Source organism: Pezoporus occidentalis, unplaced genomic scaffold (genome assembly GCF_034315485.1).
Source record: "Pezoporus occidentalis ecotype Australia unplaced genomic scaffold, CSIRO_AGI_Poc_V1 ctg102, whole genome shotgun sequence".
Lineage (NCBI taxonomy): Eukaryota > Metazoa > Chordata > Aves > Psittaciformes > Psittacidae > Pezoporus > Pezoporus occidentalis.
In genome coordinates this window covers 1,400,701-1,427,545 of record NW_026912801.1, presented here as the reverse complement: position 1 = coordinate 1,427,545, position 26,845 = coordinate 1,400,701, and the positions used below count along the sequence as shown (strand labels likewise).

The following is a 26,845-nucleotide window of genomic DNA, read 5'->3' as shown; positions in this document are numbered from 1 at the left end:
GAGGAAGTCGTTGTTCCCCGCACACCCTACTCCCCCCCACCGCGGGCGGGCAGACGGAGCGCCCAGCCCTCTGAGCGGTGGGAGCGGTGCGCCGCGGTGCTGGGCCGGATGCGGCGCTCAGAGCTCGCTGCTCCCCCCCCTGCGGCCATCACGCGTTGGTTTCGCCCGCCCGCTCTGCCGCCGCCATGATGGGTGAGGGCAGACGTTGATGGGGAGAAGCGTGTTCCGCCAGCCTGCGCGGACGGGCTTCCAGCGCCTCCGCCCCGGTTGGAGGGCCACGACCGGACCGGTACAGCCGCTCCCCGCGGAACCTCAGCTCTCCAGAGGAGCAGGGTGCTGCCTGAAGCGGGCGTCTGCCAGGATCAGACATGGCCGCCCATTCAGCCTACCGCCCCTTTGCCCGGAGCAAACATGGCGGCGCGGCGCTTCCCGCTGTGGCGCGGCGGTGGCGGCGGCGGGGCGGGCGGGGCTGCTCGGCGCAAGCGCGCTGCCGCCTGGCGGGGCCGCCGCGGGGCCCGTTAAGGCGGCGGGAAGCGGGAGTCCCCGTGCGCGCCATGGCGAAGCGCCTGAGGAGCAGCGAGGTGTGCGCCGACTGCAGCGCCCCGGGTAGGCACCGCCGGCGGCAGGGGCAGCCCGGAGCCTCCCTCGGAGCCGCCCCCGGTGTCTCTCTGCTGAGGGGGTCCGGGCAGGTGGCGGCCGGGAGGTACCGGGGCGCGGCGGGGGGCTCCTGTCAGCGGGGCGGCCCCGGGGGGCTCCGCGGGTGTCGCCGGGTTGTAGCGGTGATACCCGCCCCGCGGCGGGGAGCCGGGTTTGGACGCGCTTCCAGCGGGCCTCTTCCTGAGGGAGCTCCGGCTGCCCCCCGGCTCTGGGTCTGGAGCGCACGGTCCGGCTACCGGCGGGGCCCTCGGGGGGCCTTGCGGAGGGGGGCCGGGTCGGAGCAAGCCTGGAGCTCAGGAAGGAGGAAGGCCGGTGCAAAGTAGGCTGGCTTAAGGAAGTCGGGTTTAAAGAGCTCCTAGAGTCACGGAGGTGAGGGGTGGGAGGTGGTTGCCGCTGGGAATCGCAGAAACTAGAATGGTTTGGGTTGAAGGGACCTCGGAGCTCCTCCAGCTCCAACCCCTGCCACGGGCAGGGACCCCTTCCACTGGAGCAGCTTGCTCCAAGCCCCTGTGTCCAGCCTGGCCTTGAGCACTGCCAGGGATGGGGCAGCCACAGCTTCTCTGGGCACCCTGTGCCAGCGCCTCAGCACCCTCACAGGGAAGAGCTTCTGCCTCAGAGCTCAGCTCAGTCTCACCTGGGGCAGGTTAAAGCCATTCCCCTTCCCCTGTCCCTACGGCCCTTGTCCAAAGGACTTGTAAAACACACGGAGTTTTTTATAAAACACGTGCTGTGCTGATGTGCACAATGGCAGTCTTGACCGTGGGTCAATTTGCGAGCTGATTGGAATAAACCTAGTGTTTAGGAAGTCAGTTCCATCCCTTCTGACCATCTCTAGCCCTGCTGTTGTTACATTTAAAACTGCCTTGTTTATTTTTTAGCTGCTATGTCTATCTGTTGTCTTTCCTTATCAGAGGTACCTAGTTTGTGTTCTGTGCTGGTTCTCCCAATACAATTACTTATGTCCCTACTGAAAGGACTTAAAAGGCTGTAATCTAGATAAGGTGTGAATGGGCAGAAGATAGGAATAACAACTTTTGTAAAACAGGACTTTTGTTTAAAAATAATAAAAATCCCAAATTAACTCCCAAGGAGTTACTTTTATCTTCACAGAATGTTGGCTTTGCGATAGGTAGAGCTGTGTATCTCCTGTGGGCAGTTGTCCCTATCTCACATGAGGCAGTGTATCTATGCTTGTAAACATCAGTGATGTTTGGATGTTGAGATAAAGCTGTTTCTGTGCGTGTATTTGTTAAGCTCGTTGGGACAGTGCAGTGTGCTGGAATCATCATTGGGGTGATCTCATAAAATGGCCTTTCATTTTGTTGTGTTGTGTCATTATAGCACTGTCACATATTTACTTGATCTTGGTGGAGAAATCTGCTGCCTTACCCATATGTGTGTATATATGTATATATAAAGAACTTGCTCTCTGGTGAAGCATGCATGCTTTTGTCTCGCAGGAGGTGATGTTACATGTCCTTCTTTGGTACTTCCTATTCTGAGGCAGGAGTTCACTGTTCACGCTCATGGCTTGGCCTTGCCTTCATCACACGCTTCCTGTTTTGAATCACCCTGTGTGTTCCTGAAAGCAGAGCTCACCCGTCCTCTGCCTTCTTCCCTCTTGCATTCTGCTATCAGCTTAAGTGTATTTTGATGGGGTCCACCATTGTATCTCTTTAAAATGATTCAAATAAATAGCAGCACAGACACTTCAGAGAATTAAATTTAAACCTGAAATACAGACTTTCCCATAACCTGACGGCTTGCTCTCTGTTTCTTCAGACTAACACTGTGTTCCTTCTCCCTTCCCATCCCCATCTGTAACTTGGGAACAAGTGGTTGGTTCTAAGCCAGGTATGGATTGAAGTGAGGGGCTACAAATCGTTGTGCAGTTTCACTGATAAAACCCTCTTTCAGTTAGTGTGACTCAAAACAGGTTGCAGTGCTGAGTTTCCCAGTTCTGTCATGCCTGCTGTCAGGTCTGCTCTGCTGTGTATCATTTGGGCACCTAAGCTGGGCCCTGAGCTGTGCTTGGTCCTTTCTTCAGCTTCCCCAGTGCTTAGTAGGAGCAAAGAGTGTTCTCTCAGTCCAGTATGGTGACGTTCTCAGTTTCCTTGTCAAATCCCGGACTGGTTTGGGTTGAAGGGATCTTAAAACTCATCCAGCTTCAAGCCCCTGCTACGAGCAGGGACACCTTCCACTGGAGCAGCTTGCTCCAAGCCCCTGTGTCCAACCTGGCCTTGAACACTGCCAGGGATGGGGCAGCCACAGCTTCTCTGGGCACCCTGTAAAAAGCCCCTCTTCAGGTTTCTTGTTGGCCCCTCTGTTGTCTTTCCTTTTGCTTTTCTGTTATCACGCCATCCCCTGTTCCAGTGGTGCCCGGTTTTGACACAGGCTGGCCAGATTCCACATGAACGTGGGCTGTCATCGATGCGAGTTCTTTTAGGCAGAGTGCACGAGCTGAGATGACAAGCAGTGAGGTACCGAGGTGGATGTAAAGAAATAAACCTGACGGTGATTGTTAGATAAGGCAGAGTGAGTACTGGCTTCCAGAAGAGTCCCATTAGTTTATGAATGAGCGTGTGATAAGGTTGCATGTAATGAAAAGGGACGAGGCTCATTAGTCTGGAAGGCTGCCTCCAGCCTCCATGGGTTAGGTTAGAACTAATGCATCTCATTTCAGTGCTGGCTTTTTCCTTCTTAGAAGGGAAGGTTAAAATAATGCAATGATTTATAAGGAGGTTTGTGCTTGTTATTAATTTGCTTTTTAAATGAGGTTATTTCCCCCCCCTCAAAGCTGTGCTTTAGTTTGGCTCTGGGCTGTGATGGTTATCAGCTCCGAGTGGATGCTCTCATCCCTCATGGTTTGAACAGGTTTGCCCACATTGCCTTCAGCACACACACAACATCAACTCTGCTTAAAAACCACAGCAGTGATGGGATCTCCTGTTCAGGGAGTCAGTACATTCACTGCATGGGTCAGAGAAGACTTTTATGATGCGCAGTTGCTCAGATGCATTCTGACAGGATGCAGGAGTTCTCTCATCACATACCAGCCTTGGGTTGCACTCACTTATTTAGCCACAAAATCATCTCTGCATTTGAAATCAAGAAGAATTTTCCAAAATAGAAAAGATGTTGAATTCCTTTGGCTTTCTCCTGGGATGAGCCGGATCTGAAGGTCTGTCTCACTACTCCACTGCCTGTTCCTGCAGGGTTCTTGGCACGTCCAGTTTCATGAGTCACTGACAGAAAACTGGAGTTTCTTCTGGAGTTGGAGCTAAGAGCAGTGGAAGGACCTCACTTTAGCGTCCTCGGTTCACTCTGATGTAACATCCCTACTCGGTTTCATGCTTTCTGATGTCTGAAGCAACATAATAGCTATTGTTATTATTTACTACTTCATTTGTCACCAGTTGTCTTTCTGGTTTGCTTATAAGATGGCTCCAGTTTGAATCTATCCGGAGTTGAAGTGAATTAGCTTGGCAAGTTTTGATTTTACTGACCCTTTACTTGGCACATGCATCCTGCTCTGTTTCTTTAATGTGATACTCTTGAGCATTTTTATTATTGAATGTGGAAATTAAAAGTAGTAATGTAGAACTGAAGACTGAGTAGCATGAGAAGAAGCATAACTACTTTACCACTTCTTACTTTTAGACTTCTGAGGTTTTCCAAAGAGCAGGTGGGTGCTATTGTTAGACTGTACTTTTGTAGGACTTCACAAAATTACAAGTGAGCACTTTAAGGAGGTAGTAAGTTGAGCATCGTGTTACTCTTGCAAAGTAAAGTATTGCCACAGGAAGAACTGCAAACAGTGGGGTTGTTCTCAGAGTCCCACATCCCCACTAAGCACAAGAACTGGTATTTCCTCAGCACCCACAGCCCATGTGCACTGCTGCTTAGCAGTAAAGGTGAGGTTAGAAGGCAGGGCTCCTCATTTTAGACTCTGGGTTTGACATACATGTTGCCTTCCTTGTTGTAATTTGTGTTCTTTTTCAGATCCCTGCTGGGCATCGATAAACAGGGGGATTCTCATCTGTGATGAGTGCTGTAGTGTTCATCGAAGTCTGGGGCGTCACATCTCTCAAGTGAGGCATCTCAAGCACACCCCATGGCCTCCAACACTGCTGCAGGTGAAACGTAAAACTGTGTCTTCCTTCAGTAAAACTACATATATGAATATTGTATGGAATTTATGGGGCTTCTGACATGGGCCTGTGAGGACAGGACAAGGGGAACGGCTTTAACCTGCCAGAGGGGAGACTGAGATGAGGTCTTAGGCAGAAGCTCTTCCCTGTGAGGGTGTTGAGGTGCTGGCACAGGGTGCCCAGAGAAGCTGTGGCTGCCCCATCCCTGGCAGTGTTCAAGCCAGGTTGGACACAGGGGCTTGGAGCAAGCTGCTCTAGTGGAAGGTGTCCCTGCCCATGGCAGGGGTTGGGACTGGATGAGCTTTAAGGTCCCTTCCAACACAAACCAGGCTGGGATTCTATGAATTTAAACTTTCAACTTTTCTTCCAGACTTTTGTAAAACATCTGCTTCAACCTAGGTTTTGAATATATAGCAAACCTCTCTTCAGTAGAGCTGCTGTTGGGAAGAGTAGAGCATTTTAAGGGGGTTCTTTTTACATTCCATGTAACAAGCTCCTAAGCCTGTGTCTAGTTCTGATACCCCAGTTGGTTGTGGATGCTGGCACATGGAACGTGCATCTCTTGGCTTGCTGTCTGTGTGAATGTAATTACAGACATTTGAGCAGTCAGTCTGTGCAGTTAGCAGCAAAATGCCTTTACTGCCTCTTTGTGTTCACTTTGGATTTCAGATGGTGGAAACACTTTATAATAATGGTGCAAACTCCATATGGGAACATTCCTTGCTGGACCCTGCCTCTGTTATGAGTGGGAGGCGCAAAGCAAGCCCACAGGATAAAGTGCAGTAAGTGCAAAATGACAAAGGTTTTATTCCTGTAGAAGTGTGACTGTTATATTCAGCAGTGACAGAAGCAGCAAGTTATCTATGGAGACCTGGTGATAATTGTATTGCAGGGAGAGAACAGGAGTAAACCTGTTATTTGTTCACTCATTTTCTTATTTTTTTCCTTTTTATTTTAGTTTACAATAATTAATTTTGTAAAATTTATTGCCAAAATGGAACCAAATTGCTCGAATTCTCTGAGCTATTGACTCCTGACCTCTGGCTTTGGGTAGTGAGAAACCTGGACTTGTACTTGAATCAAAAGACTTTAATTCTCACACCAAGTGCTTCAGTTAATGGAACTCTGCTGATGGGATTGAGATTGGTTGATGAATTAAACAAAACCTAAGGTTTCTGTCACTGAATATGCTGCTTCATTTGAAAACGTATTGGCTGTATGTAGTAATTATATATCTTAAGTTGGCATGATTTTAAGTTCAGTGTTCACTGGTAAGAAATACACTCTGCCTCCTAGGGTCTGCAGATGTCCTGATGTTTGTAACAGAAATGTGTTCTGTGTAGTTAAACAGTCTGCAATGGTTGTGCTTTTAATGGGTCTAATTTGCTACTAGTAGCAAGCAAAGATCTAATAGAGTTTTCACTTGTGAATTTTCCTTTTCCTAGACCATCTGTATCAATGTGAAAGCATTAATATATACTTTCTTTCCCTTCTGTTGCTTGGGATTCTCTTTACAGTCCCAATAAAGCAGAATTCATTAGAGCTAAATATCAAATGTTGGCGTTTGTTCATCGCTTGCCGTGCCGTGAGGACGACAGTGTCACTGCCAAAGATCTCAGTAAGGTCAGTGCATGTCTTCTGGCAGGCTGCAGGAACTACAGCTTGTGTGTACCAGCAGTGATATCTGACTGAATTAAAGCAGTTGCTTTTGACTTAACTATTGCTGTTCTCCAGCACTATCACGTACACAAATACAGCTTGACTTCAGCTTGAAGCCTCTTTGGTTTTGGTCTATATATGGGTATGGGAGATGTGGGTGGTTGAGAGGCACCAGCTTAGATTAACCTGAAGAAAAACATTTACACAAAAGATCTGTAGCAAGCATTCTTGCATACCTGCTTCTAAAACCGTGGCTGAAAAAACACATGCTCAATCACAGTAATTGCTGCTGCTTTAAGTACAATTCTGCTTCTTTTTCAGCAACTCCATTCCAGTGTGAGGACAGGGAACCTGGAGACGTGTCTGCGATTGCTTTCCTTGGGAGCTCAAGCTAACTTCTTTCATCCTGTATGAATACTTCCTACAGTTTGTAATAGTTGTATAGATTTCATCTGATGCACATTGTAATTCAGACCTGTTGATTAAGTAGCTATTTTTCTTACTAACCTGTAGGAGAAAGGCAACACCCCACTCCACGTGGCTGCCAAGGCAGGACAGACTCTACAGGCAGAGTTATTAGCAGTTTATGGCGCTGATCCTGGCACGCAAGATTCCAATGGAAAAACTCCAGTTGACTATGCAAGGTAGAAGGCTCTGACATATGTGATGCTCTTATATATTCACCATGTCCATAAATCACATGATGACAAAAATCTACTTTTCTGGTTATTTTTAACATGTTGTATGTCTCAAAATGAGTAACTGATGTAACTTCTGTTTGTGTGTGTGTGTGTGAACCAGACAAGGGGGGCACCATGAGCTGGCAGAGCGCCTTGTGGAGATCCAGTACGAGCTCACAGACAGGTTGGCTTTCTACCTCTGTGGCAGGAAACCAGGTGAGAGGGAGAAACTACTCTCTGAGATCTATCAGTGTTAATCATGGGACAGTTCAAACTATGGTATGCAGTGTTAGGGTCAGCGTTTGTACACTTTTTCTATGCATTTCAAATATCCTAAGTTTATATAAATCATACAAGAACTCAAAGTACAAGATGTAAAATTTATAACATTTAAAATTCATTTACATAATACATTTTCCCCAAATAATGTGTTCTGTAAGTGGAATACCCCTGGCAATGTGGAGAAACCGATGTGTAAGAACAGTTGAGTACTGCTTAACTTCAAGGAGTGAATTGCAGGGAAATGACAGGTATTGTGCATGTTGAATAGTCTGCAGGAGTGATACAGGAACTCTTTCAAGTCGCCTCTCCTCACTGAAATGCAAAAGTAGGGGAGCATTCAGTTAAGTGGTGTCTTTTGAACACAAGCATGCTAATAAATTTTTAGCCATTAGATGCTATAAAGGCTCCTGTGATAGAACATTAACTTTTTTGTTTTTAATAGAATGTTAATATACTTGATAAACCTTAACTGGAGTCTTTGATAACATTGGAAAATTGTGGTAGGAACCTTCTTTTAAGACATGCTAGTTTCCTATAACTGGAACAGCTACAGGTTGGGCAGAGAAGAGGTTCAGAGCAGCCCTGCAGAGAAGGACTTGATTGATGAGAAAATGAGCATGGGCCGGCAGTGTGTGCTTGCAGCCCAGAAACCAACCATATCCTGGGCCGTATCAAAAGGAGCGTGACCAGCAGGTCCAAGGAGGTGATCCTGCCCCTCTGCTCTGCTCTTGTGAGACCTCACCTGGAGCATTGTGTGCAGTTCTGGTGTCCTCAACATACAAAGGACATGGAACTGTTGGAACAAGTCCAGAGGAGGCCACGAGGATGATCAGGGGCTGGAGCACCTCCTGTATGAAGACAGGCTGAGAAAGTTGGGGCTGTTCAGCCTGGAGAAGAGAAGGCTGCGTGGAGAGCTCAGAGCAGCCTTCCAGGATCTGAAGGGGGCCTATAGGGATGCTGGAGAGGGACTCTTCATTAGGGACTGTAGTGATAGGACAGGGGGTAACGGGTTAAAACTGAAACAGGGGAAGTTTAGATTGGATCTAAGGAGGAAATTCTTTCCTGTGAGGGTGGTGAGGCACTGGAATGGGTTGCCCAGGGAGGTTGTGAATGCTCCATCCCTGGCAGTGTTCAAGACCAGGTTGGGCGAGGCCTTGGGTGATATGATTTAGCGTAAGGTGTCCCTGCCCACAGCAGGGGGGGTGGAACTGGATGATCTTAAGGTCCTTTTCAACCCTAATTATTCTATGATTCTATGAAATGGAGTTATTACATGCAAGATAAATTACTGTGTTTGTCTGTTGCATGTATTGTTAGGGTTCTCCTTGCTGTGTCTTTAGTAACACTGAATATCAGCTCTGTATATCCAGACAACATTGAAACTACAGTCCAGTAACAACCTGTTAAAATGCAATCCATTTTAAATTCTAGAGCATAAAAATGGACAGCACTTTGTGATACCTCAGATGGCAGACAGGTAAGACCCTGATTCCACAGCATGGCTGAAAACATTAAGTTTCCTTTCATTTCTGAAGCAACTGTAAAGCTTCTTGTTATTCTAACTCTTTAATGTGTGTCTTTGGTGCCTCTGTCACTCTTAGAGGCTTTTTTTTTTTATTCCCTTAGAATATTGTCATTTAAACAAAATCACAAAACTGAAGAAGCTGAATGTATTTGTTAAAATGCAGAGGAAAGGTAGGACAATTATATTAAGGGAACATAGGGATTCCTGGGGAAAAGATTTTGTAGATAATTCTAGGACCAATTGAGTTCCTGATACAGCATTTTGAAACTAATACTTGCAAGAAAGCTGCATTTTTCTCTGGAAGTATTTATAATTTAGATCACTTGAGTGCTTTTAACTTTTGGTTACAATCAATGAAATAATTTTTGTATAAATCATATCAAGTATTAATCCTAAGTCCCTATTTTTCTTTCATTGCTGTGCAATTGGGAATAAGGCGGCTGTGAGTAAATTACTGTTCAATTTATTGCTTGCAAAATTGCTATGAAAAACTCGTAAAATGATAGGAACTGTGTAATGGTTGGTAAAATACTCAGTGTTAACTTCTGTGGTTCTTTTAGATAAGCTGTGTTTAGCTATTGGATAAAATACTGTATATTTTCAGTGCAGTGTGTTCTGCAGAGTACAGTAAACATCATTTCCATTGTAGCACAGAGGAGGAAGTTGACATGTAGAGAAAAGGACTTGTTAAGAGGCGCTGCTGAGAGCGCAGAGCCTGCAGTACAACCTGCCTCGCCTCTGCCTCATGTTCTCTGCTCTGGTCTTTCTCCTTTTTCCCCACTTGTCTGGTGACTCTCTGCAATATCAGTTAATCATACAGAGGTTTTATCTGAGCCTTTGCAGCCTTGTAGACACCCAGGGGAGTCTTCCTCTGGGTGCTATGAACGTGGACTCACAAGGTATCAGCTTCCTGATCTCTGGCTCTGGTGATAAATTCTGTTGAGCTGCACAATTTTCATCTTGTGCCTCATGTTCAAGACTGGAAACCAGTGGAAAAGATTATTTACCGATGAATGCAGAATCATTTTAAGCATGGCCCTATTGCTGTGGCCATTTGCCAGTCTGATGCTCCCCCACGTCCTGCACAGCCCAGTGGAACAAGCCCCATGTGTTTTATGTGGGCTGGAGCTGTGGTCAGAATGACCATATTATTCAGATGCCTCACAGAAGGCATTTTGTTGCACTACAGCTTGACTGTGGCTTGAGCTACGCAGATGGGGCTATTTGTATTCCAAAGGGTCTTTAGGATTCTTTTAAGTTGTTTAGGAAAAGCTTAAGCATATGCTAATTGTGATGTTAGCAATAATAGTAAGATCAGTGTGTTAAAAACGTTGTTAAAATACTGAAAGATTCAAGGAGTTTCAAGTAAAAGTGACATTTCATCATTGAATTGCCAAAATGTAGAGTCTGTGTTTCAACAAGCTGGTAGATGCTGTAGATGTAATGATCACTTCTTGTTTTCATAGCAGTCTAGATTTGTCAGAACTCGCAAAGGCAGCCAAGAAGAAGCTTCAGTCTGTAAGTAAAACTTCTTTGTCTAGATGTGGTGAATGCTGCTCTTCATCTTTCAGGCTGGCTTCAGCTTCTATTAATTCCTGCATCAATAAATGTCAACTCCAGCCAGCTGAAAATATGGAGAAAAACATGAAAATAGGCAGAGCTGGAGGAACAAAGATGATGACAAATCCATGACAGAGATAGTCTTGTTTGAGGCAGTATCTCAAGGTCTGTCTCCCCAGTTCAGAACCGTGCGCTTTGTCTTGCTGTCATCTGTTTGATATAAATCTGTATGCTAAATGTTGCTATTTGCCTTTAGCTTTCTGGAAAGCCAGACTAGTGCATTAGTCTCTGCTAATTAGTTGCTAGCAATGCCAGCTCACTATTTTGACTGAAGTGTGGGTGACCACATCCTTGTTTAAGTTAAGAGTGAGGATGTATTTTCTTTCTACTTAAAGGTTTTTGCTATCACACAGTTATCTCTCTTGAACCGTCTGCTATAGAAGCAGAGTTTGAAACACACAGGCATGTTGTGAGTCCTCACTCAAACCCACATCTGCAGTGTCAGTTGGATACCTGCTTCCCACAGTAGGTCTGCTTTATCCTGAATACATCAAGTCTTTCTGTGATCAGATAGGAGAGGAAAAATTCATTAACTAGTGAAGGAAAAGCGTAGCACAGTGCTGCTGTCTGTATATAGCAGTTGGGTGCTCGTATATGTCTGTGTCATGGATTACTTTGCTGTGCAAGCTAAGAACCAGTCATATAGGCTGAAAAGCAACAGTGGAGTTCTGCCCTTACATTTTCTGTTTATAGAGGTCTTGTGTTTTGTTTATGTTCAAGCTCGAACTATTCTCCTCTACCCTTAGCTAAGCAACCACTTATTTGAAGAACTTGCCATGGATGTCTATGATGAAGTTGACAGGAGGGAGACCGACGCAGGTGAGTGAGGCTTGAATGTGAATTCTCACATACAAGATCCTAGGGCAAGCACATGTTCTGTCTAAAGCACTGCTCTATTCAGTAATTGCTCATAATGGTGGTTTCTTTGTCTTGCATTGTCTGAATGTGACATCAATTGAAAAAACTTCTGGTTTTTACCAAGTAGAGAACCCTCTGGGGCAAAAAGCTTCCCTCTGAATTGGTGTTCTTTGGGTTTGAGATTGCGGCCTTTTATTCTTTGACAAGAAACACTGTCAAATAGTACAGGAAGGTTATTCCCTCTTTTCTCTTCCTTGAGCAGTTTGGCTTGCTACTCAGAACCACAGTACACTTGTGACAGAGACCACAGTGGTCCCTTTTCTTCCTGTAAATCCTGAATATTCCTCAACCAGGAATCAGGTAGGCAACCTTCTTAATACTGTAAAACTATTTATATTCAATAAGCCAGCTATTTGATGTAATACTGGTTTACTGCACTTCTTTACTGTAGAAGAGTTGCATCTACATGTAAAGAGGTTAAAATAGTTTTGTACTTCCTCTGCCCTGGAGTGTGCAGACGGATACTTTAAATCACACTTTCTGCAATAAATGCAATTGCACACTCCTTCCTGTAAGTGCTGTTGTGTGTTTTTTACCTGGGAGCTCTGCTCTTCGTCTAACACATGATGTGCTGCTTTTTTCTCCATTATTCTGTGATTTAGGGAAGGCAGAAACTGGCTCGATTTAATGCCCATGAATTTGCTACGTTAGTTATAGATATTTTAAGTGATGCCAAACGGAGGCAACAGGGGAATCCTCTCTCTGGTTCAAAAGGTGAGAATGTTTTTGGTTGTTAGTTTATCTGTATCTTAATGAAGAAAGAAAGACTTTTATACATAAGAACTAAATCATGTAGCTATTGGCATGTGTTAGGCCACCAAAAGAATGCCCAAATACAGAAGATTTGTGTGTAAATGTTGGACTTTGTAATACAGTTAAATCAGGTAGGACATGTGCAATCCAGGATGGTTGGGATTTTTATGATTACTTGGTAAAACTTTCTAGAATAGTCCTGTACAGTTTGAGTGATAATTCTTTTGATTGGCATCTAGGATAACATCAGTGGTTTAGGTGCTGGCTTTCCTGCCTGCTCTGTGCATGCAGGACTTTGCTGTGATTTAGATGCTCTTGAGCTTATTGCCAGTTCGCTGCCTTCTCCAAACCCACTAGCGTATTTATAAATGCTGTATCTTGATCTACAGAAAACGTGGAGCTGATTCTCAAATCAATCAGCAGTCAGCATAGTAGTGAGAGTCAGGACAATGACCAGCCTGATTATGACAGCGTTGCTTCAGATGAGGATACGGATCTGGAAACAAATGCAGCTAAATCAAACAGGCAGAAGGTAGGTTTGAAACATTTATACACACACCAGATGTTATTCATGGAGTAATCTGCACTCAGACTTTCCCCTTGTGACGGGATTTAATGTGCACAAATGACCAGAAAAGTACTGTGTGCCACTGTGTGTGTCTGGAGATAAGATACAGACCTAATTGCACAGATGAAATAATTGGATCTACCAGAACACTCCTGATCAGTGATTCCGTGCTGTTTCACCAAGACTTACTGCTTCCTACTGGGGAAATATTTGCAGCAGACCAGTACTGACTGAGTAGTTTAAACCATTCCTGAAAATAAAGCAGCATGGTAAAAGAGGGGCAGTAAACCTTATAGTACTAGTGTAATCTTCCCTGGTGATGTGCACAGTGGTATTTAGGGATCTGTCTCTTAGGACTGTCTGGTTTATTTATTGCATATTCTTAAATCCTTCTGAAACAGTGTTGTGTCACTGATCTGCTGAGACAAATGGTTTTGTGCATTTGTGCTTTTGAGCTAAAAGCTGATTGAGATCCAATTTCATTTATATTGGACTAAAATTATTCTAATGAATAGATCTTATTTGAACTTAATTTGAACTGTGATTCCTATAAAGTAATGAGGTTTCAAGAGCTTTTCACATCCTTGTCCTGTTTTCTTTGGGTAATCTGTTCCTCAATGGTGTACTTTTCTCTTCCTGCTCCCAGAGCCTGGATTCGGACTTGTCGGATGGACCAGTGACAGCCCAAGAATACATGCAAGTTAAAAATGCACTGGTGGCTTCAGAAGTGAAGATTCAGCAGTTAATGAAAGTGAACATCAACCTGAGTGATGAGCTGAGGATCATGCAGAAAAAGGTAATGGGCCCAACAGTGCAATCCCTTCATCTCTCAATGTATTTTAAGCTGACAAGAATAAAACTGAAAATGCAGTAATCCAATATTAGGATAGTGAGAACTCATTTTAAATGGAGCTGCTTTGGAATCAGATATAAGACTATAACTGTGTAAGGGCAGTACATGCTTCAAATGTTTTATTGTGGAGATGGTGATCATCTGCTTGGTTCCTTTTGACATAAGTTTTCCAATTGGCAACGCAGTTGTTACAAACCTCGTATGTTTTTGCTGTCTTGCTTCAAGATAAGCAGCTTTCAACAATGAGGAAGTCAATGCTGTCATAGTCTTACCTGTGCACACATAAATACATAACTATATGATGTACTTTCAGCTTTTCTGGTAAATATACTGGCTTTTTTTCCATTCATAAACCCAGTTGGAATGAAGGGAGATTAAAATCCAAATGCAGTAGAAAATAATCTGAAATGTGGCAATTCAGAAGCCAAACCTTTTAATCCTTATGGAAACAAATCAAGTTGTTGGATGCTTTGCCTGTGTTCTGGTAAATAGAATGGTGTAAAGGAGAATTTCTGTCTATTGCATTCATTCTCCTGTCTGTCATGCTAGCCTAGGGATGCTAGGCTCCATTGTGTGCTGCAGAAAGCTCCCTCACTGGAGGGAAAGTTGTTTAAGCTGTGATCCTGCCCAGGTGAACCCATGCCCAGAGCATGTTCCCCCATTGTCTTGGGGCAAAGAGGCTGATGCTTTGGAGAGTGGTGGGAACTGCTGAGCTCTTAGCATTTGAGGCTGAGCTAGTTCAGCAGATCAGAATATCCATGTCTGTTAAGTGCCATCCTTCTCTTACAGTTATGTTCAGCCTTTCAGGTCTATTGGGATGGTGAATACTGAGAAGAACTGGGGAGATCTGAGGGTGTTTCCCTTGTCTGTTAACAGCTTGTACTGGTTAAGCATTTATCTGCATCAGTTGAATTAACTTTTCACTTCCAGTGACTTTCTGTAGACAGTTATAGTCTATTTAGGATTAGGGCCTATGAATTAACCAGGCTTTAGTGTATTTATGTGGTGTAGCAGAGAAGAGATGGTGGCTGTGCTGCAGCTGAAGGTGTTTTGAAGGATGTAGCCAGGGTGTTCTCACCTTGGAGGTGAGTTCACTGATTCCGTGTCCTAATGGTGTCTGTAACTACAAGGCTTTAACTCGGTGGTTGGTGGCTCAGGTTGAGGCATCAATACAGCAGTGGGGCACTGCAGAATGCATGGAAGGGCTTGACTCAAAGCTCCTGGGAGCTCCGGTACAACATGGGAATTCTCTGCTGGGTTATTTGTGGCGAGACAACAGCGTATTTGTCCATTCAAGAGTCTCTTTGGGTTTGGTTTGTTTGATTTCTAAGCAAGAGCTTAGGTCATATGAAACGATCTGTCCACTTTACATACACATTTGCTAATGAGATCATCTTTTGCATGGGAATTACTAAGCAAAATATGTTAAAGAAGAGGCAAAGCTACACTCGATGAATGCCCATTCAGAGCAGGTTCTTCCTAAACAAAGATGAAAATAGTTTAATTACTTTAATGGATATTCTATTGGAAAAAGCTATGGGTTTTTTTTTTCCCTACCTGCTTCTATGTGGTTAAGTTTGGTGTGAGTTTGCATTAGCTCTGGCTAAAACTGCACCAAAAGCACATTTATAATGTGTAGATGTATGGAAGAAGGAGAGTATAAGGTTGACCTGTTGAATTGCTTCTAAGGGCAAACTTTAAAGGGGTAGCTTGGCTCCTGGCTGATTCTCACATCTGAAGCCTTGGTGCATCTTACTACAGAGCCACAGAAAGCGGGGGAGAAAAACCCTGAACAGCAGTCAGCACATTTGATGTAGGGTTCTGAGAAGTGCTCGAGGCAAAATAGGGTTTTCCTGATAGGAGTAATGCTCTCGAAGGTTCATATGATGCAAAGCAAATGCCATTAGTAAATATGCACTTTCCTGTTTGAAAGTCCAGCAGCTGTTGGAAATATACTCAGTTATTGGTAGAGAATTGCTGATTCTGTCTTTTTTTTTTTTTACCTCTTCATGATGTGTTAATATAGCAAACTTTGAGTAACTCCGCCAAAAAAAAATCAGAATTACTGCATCTTTACTATGCATCAAATGCATAGTAATAAAAAGCTTTAAAGTTATTCCCTGTTGGCTTCTTAGAAAGCAGTAGCTGATCCTTGATTTCCATAAGCTAAACTCTCCTCTTGCTTTGCAGAGCAAGCTCCAATCTTCTTCGCGCTGCCTCTGGTGTCTGTGCTGTAGTTCTGGCGTTGTTAGATTTCATGGGCCTCGTGTTAAAGTCTTCTTTTAAGTTCTTGTATCAACTGCTGAAATATGGAGCCCTTTGCTTGAAAACCTGTCTTGTTGGCAGTCCCTCTGCCCCAGCCTCATTCTAGCACATTCCATGTGCCAGTACAGCCAGGCTGGAAGAAACTGGATTTAACAACAGCTGATTTTCCTGTTTCATTTAGCTTGCATCCCAGCAAAAAGTGCTGGAAATCGGCACATAAATAGTTCCTGATCTGGAACATAAATGTTTCTATGCAAGTCAAGTAGATTTTGAACAAAGAAATCAACCCCCAGCTACTAGTAATGGGATTTACTAGTAAAGCTGATTGTGTATTATATAGTCAGTTTGCTTTTGACACTTGCCATTAGAAAAACCAAGTCCCACTGCTAAACATTTCTTTCAGCTTCAAACGCTACAGAGTGAAAATACCAACCTCAGAAGACAGGCCACAACCAATATATATCAGGTCCAAAGTGGTTCTGAGTACACAGACCCTACCAACAATTCTTCTTTAAAGCGACGACCATCTGCACGTGGTAGCAGACCCATGTCCATGTATGAGACTGGATCAGGTCAGAAACCCTACCTCCCCATGGGAGAGGTTCCATACCCAGAAGAAAGCATAACACGACTGCAGCCTTTCCCTCCACATGTAAGTAAAACTGCTGATGCTTCTGCATTTCTTCTCATATTCAGCTTTTCTGTCTATTCCAGCTATACTTGTGTACCAGAGGTGCTCATCTGTCTGCTTCAGGGTGAATTTGAACTGTTGTTAGTGTTTGAATTTGAACAGATATTTCATGTTTGCTGTATTAACATGTCTGCAGGAGCTTGAGGGTTGCAAAGGAAAAACTATAACAATCCTGGAGTATGTAAACTGGAGCTTTTGCTCAGCTCTTTCTTTTAACCAATTTATATGCTAAATATCAATGTGTGGCTGTTTGAAAACCGGGGTGGGGGGATATAGTATTCCAGAAAGGTAAAGTTCATGCCTTCCTCTCTTGAGATATACAGTCATGTACCCATTGTGGAACTTCAGAACCACCTTCCAAACATAAAATTAAGCTAAATTTTCACTAGGCCACTAATTCCTTATTCCGAGTTTGGAACTGGAGGCTGAAGAAGGTTAAAATCAATTGGTTGAATTCTCCAGGTTTAGTATTTTCCTGTACAATGTGCTAGTAGCAGAGGGGGAGTACTGTATTAGTTCTGTATTAGCAAACCCTTGTGGGTTTGCACTGTGTTGGTTGCACTCAGGATAAGTGACACATCACACACTAGTGCTTATTAAAGTGAATTTTTGTTGCATCTTTTTAGATGGCCCTGGAGGTGGGAATGTGGGACAGTGAGTTTTAGGCACATATTTAACATTTGTGGATCTGTTTCAGTATGCTTCCCTGTTGGAAGCACCATCTTCCAGTTAAACAATTGAGCCCTTTAAAAACATATTTGGAAGTTAGTGGGGTTTTTGCCTGGCATAAAGGAGGGCAAATGTTCCTGGCACATTCCAAAGGAGACGGATGAGTGCACCAGGGAATCAGTGCAGGAATCTGTATGCTGGGTTTTCCCCACCCTCAGTTAAATTAATAAGAACTTTAAGCTATAAAATCTGGATCATTTGCAATTCTATTGGCTTGTTGAGATGCAGGCAGCTCTGGCAGAAGTGTCACAGTTCTTTTGTATGTGGTGGTGCTTGCAAAATGTGGCAGCACTTTGTTAGGGGTCCTTTGGTTTGAGGTGTGGGTAGAAATAGCAGTTCTGAAGCAGATTGGTTCTGTGGAGTTAATTCTGTATTGGGGTGAATGTGTATTATTCTCTGTGGAATTCAGCACCTCTGGAATATCAGTGTTAGAATTAACATGAAGTCAATTGTATTTTGAAAGAACTAAATCCACTCGGGCTTAGCCAAATTCTGAAAATCATTCCTGCTTTGTCACTGCCATGGTTTTAAGAATGTTCCTTGATTTCAGTTAAGAATTTGTTTGTTTTGGTTTGGTTTCCCCGAGTTATTTTCTCTTTCCCATTTTTAGATCGGGAGGAGTGCGTTTGTGACCTCCTCTTCATCTCTACCTTCCTTCCCCTCCACGCTTTCCTGGTCAAGGGATGAAAGCACACGAAGGGTTAAGTACCTTCCCAATTGGTCCTTTTCCTGGAGGAGGTGGCCATCTCCCCAGAGCCGTTCTGCCTCTGTCTTTTCCACTTTTATGCTGACTGCTTGCATGGAGCAGTGTTGCATCCCTCTCTTCTGCCACACGCTGTGGATACTTGCCTCTCTCTAACTTCAGCAGCTTTAACATCATGCACAGTCACTCCAGATCACTTCTTCAGCTGCATAACACTGAAAACAGACAGAAGAGAACTTGGTTGCTGTTTGGAAAGTAATTTGGCAGATGCTCACTGCTGTTTCATAAGCCAATGTGTAACTCTTCCTCCTGACTAAACGCACTGCATGCGGCCTCTGAAGCTCGCTGGACCCTGCCTTTAAACCTGCTTTCTCTGGGGGCTGCCAGTTTGCATCGATCCAGACTGGTCCTGATTGACTGTTGATCTTACAGATGTTCATTAGTTTGTTTGAAGCGGGTTCCTTAAACCTCCAAGCAGCCATTTCTGTTGCCCACTGAGACACTGCAGGGTCAGTGAGCCTTATGCTGCCTTTCACAAAGACTGAGTGGGTACAGGAACTGATTTTAGCAAGACTCTTTTAGGGCAGATTAAAGACACTGAGAGTATGTAGAGGAAGCTTATATTGGTGTTCCTTTGGATCTACAGAACCTTGTTCTTAGGGGTTTTGTTAGCTGCAGTACTGATTCTAAGAATAAAATTGCAGTGTTACCAAGAAGCATTAAATGCATCCTGTAAGCTGATGTTATTCCAAAGACCCTTTGCTGAGGCCTCATATGAGCTGTTAGTTATGTGAGGAAGCCTCATCCAGCTTTTAAACTGTTCTTTTTTTGTAGTAGAACACTTAAATCTAGTCTTACTCAAATGAACCTGCTAGAAATGCCCCCGTGCAGAAGCTCACATTTAGCAAGGCCAGCAGTTCGATAAGCTGGTCTGTCCATCACAGCTTCTTTTCAGGCTGTTTTATCTGAGATCCTTGAACTAATTGCAAGCCACACCTTCAAGAGAAGGGGAAAGCACTTTGCATGTGCAGCTCTAGAATAACATCTTTGGTTGAGAAGGGGCTGTGACTGAAGTGCCACATCCCAAGCAGGTACAGCTTAGCATGTCACACGCTGATGAGTGCTGAAGACAAACAGCCCATGGTCTTGTGCTGCTGTTCGGCCTGAGCTTGCACTGGTTGCCAGAAGTACCTTCACCATCAGGATGAGTGGAACACATTTCAAGGTCTCTCTGGTAAACCTCTCTGACTTTGAAGCAAATATAAATACAAGGTCTTTTGGGCTGGGTTTAGACGTTTGTGTCTCGTTTCTTAGAAAATAATGAGTAGCTTATACCTGTTTTGTTGTCTCATGTTCAAGATTTAGGCTTTGCTTAGTTCTGTATTAGAAGAAGACTTTCCAAGAGTAAACCTGAGGGAGGTATTTGCATTTCTTTGTGAGACTTGCCTGAATTTGAAAAGATCTTTCAACAAAAGTTCTCTTTTTGCTCTGCTCTTTCTGTGTGGTTCCGATGAGGAAATTGGCACCGTCTCCTTCTGTTTCTTGGGCGAGTGTTGCAGTCTCCCATCAGATTTTACTACATCATCCTAAACTTCTCAAAAGTCAAGCCTGTGGGTTTCGATGTTGAACGTTCATGCATTGGGCTCTTCCTGCCAGGACACACACCCGGCTTGTTAAATTCCTGTGTCCCATTTTGTTTTGGCTGTACAGCATTTGGACATCTCAGCTGAGAAAGCATCAGATTTGCGAGTAGGGCTGGATGGTGAAACTTCCAAGGGATATCCTGCTTGGTCAGGTACAAATCTGGGTTTGGCTGCAGCTGGGACCAGAACTGGGTGGTACCAGAAAGCTGCAGAGGTTTTATTTGGTTTTGTTGTACTCTGATTCTATAGCCTGTTACTGATTCTTGTAATTCATTGCTGTCAGTTGTTTCTGTGTAGAGCTTTGCCACTGATCATATTGCTCCCCTCTGTCTGGGAGAAGAGAAAGGTCAGGTTTGACACGTAATAGTTCTGTATCTTCAAAATATGTCATGTTACAGTTGATCTCCACTAGCCTAAGAGGTGAGCGTTCAGGGAAGTGTTTGTTCTTTCCTTCTATGCAGGGTAGCTTTAAAATGGATGGGAAGTGGGAAAGTGTTCACATTCCAGGTGCTTCAGAGTTAAGAACTGCTGGTTTCAATGTTGGATGAGTGCTTAACACAAGTACTGGCTCTTAGCCAATGAAAACCAATTGCTGGTCACATTTTTAGCCTGTCCTAGAGGTAGAAGTATTATTTCCTAAGTGTCTGGATGAGGGATGCTAATGGCTCTTTGTCGAACACTTGAGATTCCCTCACCTTGATGTCAGAGTTTCTGTAAAGCTCCAAGGCTGGTTCTTCAGTGGGGATTGTGGAGGACCCTGTTACTGAGCAGCGTGTGTGACCAAGGCAGGAGCTGATGCAGAGGCTGCTCGTGTGTGGAGTGAGGCAGATGTGGTGCCCTGGAAATGGTCAAGCTGTGGTAGGCACTTCTGATGAGCTTTGCAGTTTTTAAGGCAGGAGTAGGTGGATGTGTGTTGATGCTGGGGCCTGGCTGAGGGATGGGGATGTGCCAAGCTGGTGCCAAGCTGCTTCCAATCTGCAGTGGGCCTCAACTCTCCCTGTTTTGGTCTTGCACTCCCATTTCAGCCTCCAATCTGCAGTGAATCTTGGCATTCCCAGACACAGGGGCTATAGCAGGGTCATGGAGCTGGCATAGCATGGGGCTCACCTTTCTTAACCAAACACCAAACCAAGTCTGTATTCACTGCAGGCCTCCAAGCTGGAGAAGCAGAGCAGCGTGTCCGAGGGTGACTACGACAACCCCCCCACCCCCCTGGAGCTGGAGGAGACGGGGTAGGTGCCACGGTGCAGAGCTGATGCCGCGGTGATGCGGTGCTGTTGGCACAGCCCCATGCTGCCTTGACACCAGGGCTGACCCGTGCATGGTCCTTTGCAGGTCGGGCAGGAAGGGCCGGCAGAGGAGCATCATCTGGCAGGGGGAGGGATCCATCCCTGAAGACACGGACACAGCCCCCAGCTCCAGTTTGCCCAGTACGGAAGATGTGATTCGGAAAACGGAGCAGATCACGAAGAACATCCAGGAGCTGCTGCGGGCGGCGCAGGAGAACAAGCACGACAGGTAAGGTGTGAGGGAGACAAAGCTGCGGAGTTCGAGGGGAAAACCAAGACAGTTCATTGCGTGTTTTGGTAAGGATGGTCACCGCACCCCGTGCTAACACTGGAGATGCTGAATTCACCCCTACAACACGTGTGGGCCGCAGGGTGAGCAAGGATGGGTGACTGGCAGTGGGAATACATGATCCCATCCAGAATGTCAGTGCTGCTGTGTGCAAGTGGGTTCTGCCAGCAGTGCTGTCTGCCCATCCTGCCCGCAGCTGGTGGGTGCGGGTGAGCACAGCACTTGTGAGGTCCTACTGTGAAATGGTGGTTTAGATACAAATCAAATGTGTTGGAGACAACTTGGAGCTTCAGACCTCGGTGTCCTTGGGCAAGGACACCCACAGAAGTGTGACAGCAGCACTGGGTCTTGTGTCAGGGAAAAATCCTGAAGTCAGGGAGCATTTGGCTTTCCTACTGAAAGGTTAGTATGGATAACACACCAGGAAGAGGTAGTTTGAACTGTGGGGTTTAGGCTCAGAGCGAAGTCAGCAGGACTTTGTTGGGTGGCACATGGCACCAGCACCCTCAGGAAGCTTTGGCCCAACTGAGCAATTCATTTTCCAGATAATGGGGAGCGAGTAAAAGTGATGCTGCCCTTGACCTTGTCAGGGGCTGCTCCTGCCCTGTTCCTCTGGAAGGCTGTAAATAGGAGTTGGGTCTTCCTGGATCTGGAGCAGCTTTGGGCTCTGAGAACCAGGAGGCAGCTGTGCCTGCCTTTACCCATGGGAAGTGGCTGGTGGCTCACGCCTTCCCTGGGGGGTGCAGTGGGGCCACTTCTGCTCCATGTTTTTCCCTTCTTGTTCTTTTCTATTTTTGGAATCCTCTCCTCACGCTGGATGGCGAATCCTGGCATGTTTGTGCTGAGCTCCATGCCCTTGGCAGTAACCTTTTCCACTGCAATCCCTTGTTGTTTGTTTCTCTCAGAGGAGCAACAGTGAGAGGAGTTTTAATTGAGTTTGGGGTTTATGGATGTCCCAGTTTACAGGATTGGAATTCCATTATTTTCTTTTTTCCAAAGTCATTGAAACAGCACTTTTACTGTTAAATTACATAAACTTTTAGCAACCTGTTCCCTTCTTTTTCGTTTCTCTCCTGTACCACCTGTGGAGCGGGCTGTTTGCCAGCACCAAAATGAGTGTAATCCTGCAAAACATCAGCTGTGAAGCTGCTGTTCTGTGTGCGCCTGTCCCCAGGCTTTGTCTCAGAGGGCTGGGGACACGCAGAACATGGAGCAGGCTTGTTCTGCCATCCTCTCCTTGCAGAGGGGATTGCTTCCTTATCAAAGTGAGATCCATAGGGATGCAGCAGTGCATCTTCCAAGCTAGTACTGGGGACACTGTAGATAAAAATCACACACCAAATAGATTATCAGAGAGTAATAAAGTGATGCAAGACTATCAGCTGTTAATGAAACAACTTCCTTCCTTTCCTCCTTGTTTTCCTCTCTATTCCCTGCACTGACTCAAGCAGACCACTCAAGAGCACATGGACTGTGCGCAGCCTCAGGCACGGCCTTGGCTGTGCTGGGAGAGCTCCCCTGAACATCCAGCAGCCCCGTCCTGCCTCCTGGTGCTCCGGCCTCTGCCCCTGCCTCCCAGGCACAGTGTCCTTTCTCTTGCTCTCTGCTGCCTCTTTCCCTCATGCACCAGCTGCACAGGGGTCATTGAAGGCCATGCATGAAGTGCTTTGGATGGTAGTGGTCAGCTCTGGGGTCCCCAACACAAGAGGGATGTGGAGCTGCTGGAGTGAGTCCAGAGGAGGCCACGGGGATGCTGTGAGGGCTGGAGCAGCTCTGCTCCAGAGCCAGGCTGAGAGAGCTGGGCTGGGTCAGCCTGGAGAAGAGAAGGCTCCTGAAGGGGAGACCTTAGAGCAGCTCCAGTGCCTAAAGGGGCTGCAGGAAACCTGGAGAGGGGCTTGGGACAAGGGCCTGTAGGACACCTTCAAATGTGTAAACTCCACAAACATGTCAGCTTATTTCCTGAGCTTACAGGGAGTGTTTAGACTATCTAAAGCTGTTCCTCAGGCACACCACCAGCTCTGCAGCTGACCTGGACAGCATGCTGTGAAATGCCTGTTGTTAATCTTGGTCTCTCTCCTTCATGTGGTGACTGGGGCCTTCTTTGCCCCACAAGCAAATGGTTTAATCACCCAACTGGCTTTTGTATGAGGTATTGTGCTGGGCAGTGCTTGCAGGGAGCAAACTGATCGTTAACCCAAGCACAGAACAGGAATTCCAGTGAGCTTGGAAGACTTCTCTCTGCTTTTAGTTCATTTGGAAGAACTCATGATTTGGGACATATGGAAATACTCCTTTTGATAGCAGTTTTCCTGCATAGCCAAAATGACCCCGGTGTGTTGCTTCTTTCTCAGTGCATTTGCAAGTAACCTGTTTTGGCATCCTTGGTGTTGCAGGATGAAGCACTGGAGGGTGCTGGTTTGGGTTTGGGGTTTTCTGTGCTTGAAAGAGCAATAATCTACCATAATCTACAGATGCTGAATATTCTTGAATGCTTTTGCTTTGGGATTTTTTGAGATGCTCTTGCTTGAGAGTGAATGATGTTAATGAACTTAATGCTACAATTGAGTCTTTGAAGTATAAAAATGAGACTTCTGCAGTGAGGTTTCTGACAGGCCACACTAACACAGATCTTCAAAGCAGCTTTGTGGTGAAGATCTGTTTTGAACAAAGATGGCTCAGAGGGGCTCAGAACTGATGGCTTTTGAATAGGTTTTGAGTATAAAGTAGGGTTTTTAAGGCTTCTTCTTTAAGTTACAGATGGAAAAGAAGAGCAGGAAAACCCCATTGCTTCAGAGGGGTAGCCAAGACAGTTCTGTACACAGCAACCTTTGGCTATCAGATCATGTGCAAGAGTTTGGATGGCCATAGTTCAACTCTGAAACTAAAATCAATTGTAACACCTTTGGGGTCTTTGATTTTCTTCCAGGATTGCTGGATGATTTCAGCTCTTGCATCATTAACAGTTTAAAAGCTTTTCTTTCAGTTCTTTGGTTTTGCAGTCTCTTGCCTTATGGAGGAAAAGCTCTTTCAGAACAAATGGGTAGGGATTTCCCTCAGGTGGCAGCAAGTTAAACTCACTCAGATCCCACATACAGAGTGGTTTGGGGTTTTTATTCTCCTTTTGATCATCTGCACTGAGGAAAACAAGTTGTTTTTTTCTCCCAAACCTCTGTATCACCAGATTTTGTGTAAATGTTTTCAAGCTGCAGAATCTTACTTCACTTTGTGCCTGGCTGGCGTGGATGGGTTTGCTTGGCCACACTCCCACACCTCACACTAGAATATCCTTGTGCATGCGCTGAACAGAAGGAGCTGAGCAGTTTTCTGGATGATGTGGATAGTTGGCATGGGGGAGGTTTGGAAACTGTTTGCTTTAATGGGTAGTTAATATTCATGGGCCCAATCCCATAGCTGCAAACAAATTGAGACCTTTTCTGAGCACATTTGGTATAATGGCTGTGAACAGTCATGCCTTTAAACAAACTTTGATCAAAGAATAATGAAAACTTCAGACACAGTTCCATACCACTGGTTAAGTTCTTGCTTTTCTCTGAAGATGTGGTGCTCTACACAAGTGTGTGCTGAAGTGTGCAGGGCAGTGCTGAGGACACACCAAGAGTCACCGTGCTGTGTGCTGCACTAGCTGCTTCCATCGCCCTCACTGCAGCCTGCAGAGATACTTGTAGAATATATATTAATATGTTTTGTTACTCAGTTTTTGGAATAATAGCCACTGAGCAGTGGGATTGAGGAGGAAAGGGGAATCTTTACACGATGAGTAACACAATCCATCTTTTTGCAGTTATATACCGTGCTCCGAGAGGATACATGTGGCAGTAACAGAAATGGCAGCCTTGTTCCCAAAAGTAAGTACCATCCAGCATTGATTCTGTGGTTCACAGCAAATTGAGGGAGTGAAATCTCCATGACTTAAGTTTTGTAAAGTCTTACCTGCCTCTAAAAGCTGTAGGGAAAATCTAACACTGCTGAGCCCCAGCGTCAGCCAGGAAGTGGGCTGGGTAGCAGTAAACAGGCACTAGAGTGAGTAACTTCCTAAATGAGAGCATGAAGCAGTATTCCCTGTGTGCTGCTGGGCAGCAGTTTGAAATACCCCTGAGATGAGAGGAGAAATTCCAGGAGCTTGTTTCATCCACCCCTATTCCACGTCTGTGCTACAGCGACGGCTTGTAGCATCTCCTACAGCGCGGAGGAGCCTGTGTGGGAGGCAGCACAAGTCCCACATTACAGATCACTTATGAGCCACTACCAGCTAATTAAAGCAATCCTGAAAGGATTTTGGTGTTCTGTTGAGTTCAGCTTCTACTTTCCTTTCCCAGAAACCCAAATCTGAGCTGGTCAGGACTTCCTTGCGCCTGCTGACATCTAGTGCCTACAGACTCCAATCCGAGTGCAAAAAGACGCTTCCCGTGGAGACGTGCCCCGGCACCGACATCCAGCTGGTCACGCAGCAGGTCATCCAGTGCGCCTACGACATTGCCAAGGCAGCCAAGCAGCTGGTCACCATCACAACCAAAGAGAACAACAACTGAGTCACACTTGGCTTTTTAGTCCTGTTTTGTAGAGGTTGGATTGCAGACATAGGTGTGGAACTGCTTGGATTTTTATGAGGAAGAACTAAAGGGGCAAGAAACTTTTTATTTTAAGAAACCCTCAGTATTATTTTTGCATGTTTTCTAACGATTTTATGATTAATTTAACCCACTGCCTTATTTTGTGCCTGTGTTGCCAGTTTAGTTACAGGTAATAGCATGTTGCAAATAGCTGTCGAGCCAATACAGCGTACCAGCGTTGTCTCAAGCTCTTGCTAGATGTTTCCTTGGGGGCCACGTTCTGCATTCAGATAGCACTTTGCAAAACTCCCACTGGAGTCACCACGTCCACCAGTGGGCCACATCCTGCCCCTGGAGCTCTCTGTCCTGGAGCTGCACATGTCCTGATGGTGCTGAGAACCCTGCAGCAAAAGAGGCTCTGAAGGCTCCAGGACCGTAACCGGCTGCCGTCCCGATGGAGGAGTATGAGCCGAGTAGTATCTGTTCCCATATCAACTGTTGTGCAATAATACGTTCTTAGTCTGCTACAACAAGGAGTAGTTGTGGGCATCCAAGCTTATGACGTGTAACTATACGAGGTCTTTGTCACTTTATCTGTTTTTTGGAAGGAATTTGAAACTTAGTAGTTCTTTCTTTTAGTTGTCACTATGCCATTAATATATATGTTTGATGTTACTTTAGGGCATTAGTGGTTAAAATATTATCCTTTGTTTCTGATTTAGTAATTGATTCTTCAGTTTCCCACAGAGTTTTATTGTCAGCTTCAAGCATCCTCTGGTTGGCAGCAGCATCTCTCAGTGACTCAAGATGCATTTTCACTAAAGATCTCTGTACTCACTGAAAAAGAAAGGAAGTTAGAAGAGTGCCAGTGCAAAGCAGCTCTATCTGCCATAGCACAGAACCGCTGTACCTCAGCATAGCCAAATGTGAAAAGAGCTCTTCTATCCAGTAAGTTTTATGCAAATCTTTTAACGTTTTAGGAGCTATGTATGGAGTGAC

General features: G+C 45.1%; 1 protein-coding gene across 6 annotated transcripts; it reads left to right on the top strand.

Moving 5' to 3' along the window:
• The first annotated feature begins 455 nt into the window (after positions 1 to 455).
• Positions 456 to 26,567, top strand: GIT2 (GIT ArfGAP 2). Of its 6 annotated transcripts, none has more exons than XM_062615910.1 (20): positions 456 to 606; positions 4,660 to 4,793; positions 5,478 to 5,590; positions 6,326 to 6,431; positions 6,789 to 6,875; positions 6,981 to 7,111; positions 7,269 to 7,363; positions 8,861 to 8,906; positions 10,424 to 10,472; positions 11,321 to 11,393; positions 11,695 to 11,792; positions 12,095 to 12,206; positions 12,635 to 12,777; positions 13,460 to 13,609; positions 16,335 to 16,583; positions 17,962 to 18,051; positions 20,847 to 20,929; positions 21,033 to 21,215; positions 25,078 to 25,141; positions 25,613 to 26,567. In XM_062615910.1, the coding sequence occupies exons 1-20, from the start codon at positions 555 to 557 to the stop codon at positions 25,823 to 25,825; spliced, it is 2,271 nt and encodes a 756-aa protein (XP_062471894.1). In that variant the 5' UTR covers positions 456 to 554; the 3' UTR covers positions 25,826 to 26,567. The 6 variants fall into 6 exon arrangements, with proteins under 6 accessions (XP_062471894.1, XP_062471888.1, XP_062471910.1 ...); XM_062615904.1 differs by having other exon boundaries at positions 10,421 to 10,472; XM_062615926.1 differs by lacking the exon at positions 16,335 to 16,583 and having other exon boundaries at positions 10,421 to 10,472.
• Positions 26,568 to 26,845: the final 278 nt, after the last annotated feature.